The 6,000-nt window shown below is 47.2% G+C and overlaps 1 protein-coding gene across 4 annotated transcripts in view; it reads left to right on the forward strand.

The window, feature by feature from the left end:
- PIH1D3 (PIH1 domain containing 3) overlaps window positions 1–5,373 on the forward strand; it is an 89,082-nt gene extending 83,709 nt beyond the window's left edge. For all 4 annotated transcript variants that reach the window (XM_029607345.1, XM_029607347.1, XM_029607344.1 and 1 more), the window contains exon 8: window positions 4,930–5,373. In XM_029607345.1, coding sequence (XP_029463205.1) covers window positions 4,930–5,059 — 130 coding nt within the window. In that variant the 3' untranslated portion in view covers window positions 5,060–5,373. The remainder of the gene's footprint in view (window positions 1–4,929) is intronic.
- Window positions 5,374–6,000: the final 627 nt, after the last annotated feature.

The following is a 6,000-nucleotide window of genomic DNA, read 5'->3' on the forward strand; positions in this document are numbered from 1 at the left end:
TTTAAAAAAGAAAATTTCCCAAGCAAAAACTTACTGATTCCTTTCAGCCACCAGCAAGGTGGTCCTCTCCTCTCAGTGCTCCTACTACTGTCTAGACAATCAATCAAGAAGTGACAGTAATTTTAGGCAAGCAGTTTTGCACAGTCTGTTCTCTCAGAAGTCCACTCGTCAAGGGGAGGTCTGAATTGGTTTTTCAGTAAAGGCTATGTCACACAACCCTCAGCTTGGGATTCCCTACTTGATATTGCAAATCAACCTTGCTTATTGATGGAGAAAACAAGTTTGCTTAGCTTAAATGGAGTTTTACATAGACAGCAGGATAAAATAGCCATGCTTCATACCCGTTCATCTCACTGGATAGCTGACTACTGAGCTAAAACTAAGCGCTATAGACAACTAAGGGGCTCATGAGGCAGCACACATGCGAGGACTTCTGAGCATGCTTAGTAAAGCAAAAGCTCTATGAGCCAAGAAATAAGGGTCCATTCAGCACCATCAATTGACATCACCCATGTGTCATAGCTAATTTACCCTGCTGTCTATGGAGTACCACATTTATGGTAAGCAAATTTGCTATAGCCTTTTGGGTTTCTACCCACAGCGAAAAAGAAAATATTGAACGGATATGAAATTGCAAATAGAGATGAAAAAATTAATTTGTGCTTTTAAAGAAAAATTTAAAAAGATCAAATCCTTAGGAAAGCAGAGTTGCTTACCTGTAACAGGTATTCTCCGAGGGCAGCAGGCTGTCAATCCTCACACGAGTGATATCATCCAATGAAGCCTGGCACAGAATGGAACAACTCCCCTATGAGGAAAGACTAAAGAGGTTAGGACTTTTCAGCTTGGAGAAGAGACGACTGAGGGGGGATATGATAGAGGTGTTTAAAATCATGAGAGGTCTAGAACGGGTAGATGTGAATCGGTTATTTACTCTTTCGGATAGTAGAAAGACTAGGGGGCACTCCATGAAGTTAGCATGGGGCACATTTAAAACTAATCGGAGAAAGTTCTTTTTTACTCAACGCACAATTAAACTCTGGAATTTGTTGCCAGAGGATGTGGTTAGTGCAGTTAGTATAGCTGTGTTTAAAAAAGGATTGGATAAGTTCTTGGAGGAGAAGTCCATTACCTGCTATTAAGTTCACTTAGAGAATAGCCACTGCCAATAGCAATGGTAACATTGAATAGACTTTTTTTGGGTACTTGCCAGGTTCTTGTGGCCTGGATTGGCCACTGTTGGAAACAGGATGCTGGGCTTGATGGACCCTTGGTCTGACCCAGTATGGCATGTTCTTATGTTCTTGATCTCAAAGATTCTAGAGCTTTAACATGCTCCTACAGTCACCTTCCTGCCTCCTAGGCAAAACCCCTCCGTCCATGATAAAGCTAATACATGGAGAAACCAACTCCCAGGGGAGGTGGGAGGGAATTCTGAGGACTGACATTCTGCTGTCCTCGGAGAATACCTGTTACAGTTACACAACTCTGTTTTCTCCAAGGGATGGCAGTCTTCACACATGGGTGATTACCAAGCCACAGACTGCCCAAAACAAGAAAAAAGCAGGAAGCCCCATAGTGCTAAAGGCACTACCTTTCCCCCTTTTCTTTGTTAAGCATGATTTTATTTTATTTGTTTTGAGGCAGCTGACCCATAATGGGCTCTAGGAGGGAAAGGAGTTGGGTTCTACAACTCAAAGAGACCCATAGGACAGACTAAGAAACAAAAACCCCGTTGCACAGCAATAGACGCCTAAGACAGATGTGATGTGAACGCGGGGTGAGAAGCCTACTTTTCCGCACTAAAGCTAATGCAGTCAGAGCTTCTGTAAAGTGAACCCTGAAACATACCAGAGGCTTAGGACCTCCTGGATACAGAAAAGGGCACAAATAACCAAAGCAAGAGAAAAGAGGTCTTCAGTCTCACAAGACAACCAAAAGACAATCTGGGGCTCCTACTCTCATATTCTCTCTCACATGCAGACTCCCAATTCCAAGCACATACGCTTGCTCGCTCACGCTCTCTCACACACACACACACACACACACACACACACACACACACACGGTCTCTCCCACTTGCTTTTTCACATACATACACAAAGCTTCTCCATACCCACATGTTCTCTCATATACACACACTCCCTGGTAGCCTCGCAGTCACACCCCCACCCCGTGGTAGGCTCCCATTCACTCCCACACACCCAGGCAGGCTCCCATTCACACCAACACCCACCCAGGCAGGCTCCCTTTCTCACACACACACACACACACACACTCCCACACACACACACTCCCTTTCACACACACACACTCCCTTTCACACAAGCCCAAAACCCAGGCAGTCTCCCCATTGGGAGCAGATGGGGGAGCCCGTTCTGCTGCTACTGCTGCTCCTTCTCATCGCCGGCCCCTGTGCTATTCAAAACTCTTGCGGCTAGCACTTCCTTTATGCTGATCTCATGCATCATGAGATCAGCATAGAACATGTGATAGCCACAAGTGTTTTGAATTCAGTAGGTCCAACAACCGATAAGGAGCAGGCGAATGGGCTCTCTCCAGTCGAGTTTCTCTTCTCGGCTACTGGTGGGATGGGGTCCACTAGTGGCCTCCCGGGCCTCATTCTATTTTCGGCCACTAGTGCGATGGGAACCACTGGTGGCCTCGTGGGCCACCTTCCCTCTTCAGTCACCGGTGGGACAGGGTCCACCAGTGGACTCCTGGGCCACCTTCCCTTTTTGACAGCTGTTTTGCTAGGTGTGAACAGCTAGTAGCACAGGGCCTATTCGTGGGGGCCCTGTACCAGGGTGTCTCTTCTCATGCTGCTGGGCTGGGGAAATGCTAAGTGGGTGGGCCTGAGCTCAAAGTGGGTGGGGCATAGCCCACCCAAGCCCACCCATAGCTACACCACTGTCAACAGTGCCAACAGTGGCCGTGGTGCTCCACAGTGTCAACAGTGCCCATGGAGTTCCACAGCGACCATGTCGCACCACAGCACTCCATGGTGTTGATGGCACTCAACAATGCCCATGGCACCCTCGGCTTCAATAGCACTCAACGCCCATAGTGCCTGACAGCACCCCTGGCACTCAATGGCGTCTATAACACTCGACACTGTTGATGGTGCTCGATGCTCCAGCATCTGACCATCAGTGCTCTGAAACAGACGTGCATGAGTAACTGATTTCAGGCATGGCACCTAAAGGTGCAGCAGCAAATCTGATTGCCTAGGCTCATGCTCACCCTCTCTTCCAAAGAGCCTGCACTACCAGAGCAAGATGAAAAGCAGGAAGGGAGGCTACATAATCCAGGACACCAGAGGTGAAGATTAATTTGAGCTCATGGAGATTAGTTCCTAGTAGTGTGGTGTGGATGCACTCTCTTCCCCATGGGAATGGTCCGGTCCTGGATTCCTTTACTATCTGAGTCTTCATTTTTGCCCAGCAGTCGGACAAAACTTCTTGAAACTACTGCCTGGGACGGGAATTCAGGTGGTCCCCAGGGCCCGATGCCTACTTGGACCACACATGATCTGTATACTGTCAGTCCCACGAGGCATGTGCAACATTATTTATTAAGGAAAAGAGAAACTTCTACTGGGCTGCCCAGTTCACTAGGCCTGCAATGCAGTCGGCAGAGAGGTGCATGAATAAAGGGGAAAAATCAAAAGAAACACAAACTACCACAGGTTATAGAAGAAAAATATAAAATACAGAGGCTCTGCTAGAAAAAAAACAGCTGCTTGCAGCTCCAGAATCATCACAGAAGTAGCTGTGAGGAGAACAAAGCTGAAACCATGGCCACACCGCTCCACTGAAAAAGAGTTGGGGGGCACTGCCTAGGAGGCAGGGAGGAGACTACAGCTGCACATGCTCAGTAGAGCATGCTGAAAGCTCTAGAATCTTTGAGATCCGATGATGTCACCCATGTGTGAGGACTGCCCACTGCTCACAGTAAATCACGATTGCTGTTTGGATGGTAGGTTTGAAAGTCTGTAACTGTTTCTTTTTAAATAAATTGGAAATGAGCAGTGATATCAGATCCCTACCTTTTGACTTGTCAACAGTGAAAGCCTCTACCTCCTACTTGTAGCTTATTTTATGAAGTTTGTGCAGCTGCTGCATATCGCTAGTATATATGGTCTACAAATGATTTAGGATTTTAGTTTGCAAACCTGTGTATCTGGGCTTATTTCACAAACTCTAACGTTAATAGGAAAAGTTATTTAAAATGAAAAAGAATATTAACAACTGAGAAAAGTTGTTAATATTCTTGGTTGGCAAGGGTGAAGGCAGCCTTGAAGTAAAAAAAAAAGGTCAGCATATATTTCAGAGGAATGGGAGATGAAAGGAGGTCATTGCTTACTGTATGATATGATGTTACTGTTACAATTATTGCATGGGATGAGTTTATACTGCACAAGCACTAAGGTGATAAAAAGTAAAAGAACAAATGTTCCCATTGCCCTAAAATATTCTGATAAAATTAAGCTCATTTGTCTTGTGTTCTGGGATGATTCATCTCTTTATGACTGTGAAGTTATACATTGTACCATAGTCTTCATTTTCTTCACATACCAACCTATTGGATCTTCTAAATTTTATTCAGATTTATACCACTTTGACAGCAAAATGGATGTATCTTATACAGGACTTTTCATCTGCAATGTACAATTGTGCATCACTAGAGCCTTAAATCAAAAAGTGAAATGCAGTGATCAGTCACGAGGAATTGTTGGCGCAGCATCACTGCTCAAGTCAAGAGCAAATAGAGAGCAGAATAATATCTGATAATTATCTGCATAGCCTTGTCCAGAATGAACTCACAATTCCCCCTACTGGACACCTTCCACTTTGCTGTCCCTCCACTCTGTCCTCACACATTGTGCTTGTGAATAGATCTGTGAATTCATACTGTTTTCTTTTCCAGTAAGCTGGGATTGTTCCTTCCTCACCCTGTGGACAGCAAGAACGGAAAAGCTCACTTCCTGTCAGAGAAGCAGATTCTGGAAATCACTTTACCCATGCAAAGAGATTTTGACTTTATCAACTTTGCTTGAGAAAAGAACTTCATGGGGCAGACTGCTGCAAGGAAAGAATGTTGTGAAAGGATATTCCTAATTATATAATTGTTTTTTGGATAGAAAAGTAGAATATAAATCAAATAAATAAAATTTAATAAACTTAAAGTCTGAGCAATACCCAAGTGAGGGCTGTCATCCCGTCCCCTCCCCCAGACACTTGTGGGAAGGATCAGAATTGTTATAATCTAATTGCTACATTCACTGAGGGGCGGATTTTAAGAGCCCTGCTCGCGTAAATCCGCCCGGATTTACGCAAGCAGGGCCCTGCGCGCCGGTGCGCCTATGTTCAATAAGCCTACCGGCGCGCGCAGAGCCCCGGGACTCGCGTAAGTCCCGGGGTTTTCCGAGGGGGGCGTGTCGGGGGTGGGGCCGAGCGGCGTGCCGTTTTCGGGGCGGGACGCGGCATTTCGGGGGCGGGCCCAGGGGCGTGGTTTCGGCCCGGGGTGGTCCGGAGGCGTGGCCGCGCCCTCCGGAACCGCCCCTGGGTTGCGTCTAGGCGCGCCAGCAGCCCGCTGGCGCGTGGGGATTTACTTCTCCCTCTGGGAGGCGTAAATCCCCCAACAAAGGTAGGGGGGGGGTGAGGTAGAGGAAGGGAGGGGAAGGTGAGGGGAGGGCGTTAGCGAATTCCCTCCCAGGCCGCTCCGATTTCGGAGTGGCCTGGGAGGGAACGGAGGCAGGCTGCGTGGCTCGGCGTGCGCCGGCTACACGAAATCGGTAGCCTTGCGTGCGCCGATCCAGGATTTTAGCGGCTACGCGCGTACTAAAATCCCGCGTACTTTTGTTGGCGCCTGGAGCACCAACAAAAGTATGCCAGCGCGCCGTTTTTGAAAATCTACCCCTATATATTTCACGCCCAGATTTTAAAAGGCCTGCGCGCGTAAATCCCAGAGTTTACTCAGGTGGTCGGGCCTTGAGCA

Source organism: Rhinatrema bivittatum, chromosome 6, assembly GCF_901001135.1.
Source record: "Rhinatrema bivittatum chromosome 6, aRhiBiv1.1, whole genome shotgun sequence".
Lineage (NCBI taxonomy): Eukaryota > Metazoa > Chordata > Amphibia > Gymnophiona > Rhinatrematidae > Rhinatrema > Rhinatrema bivittatum.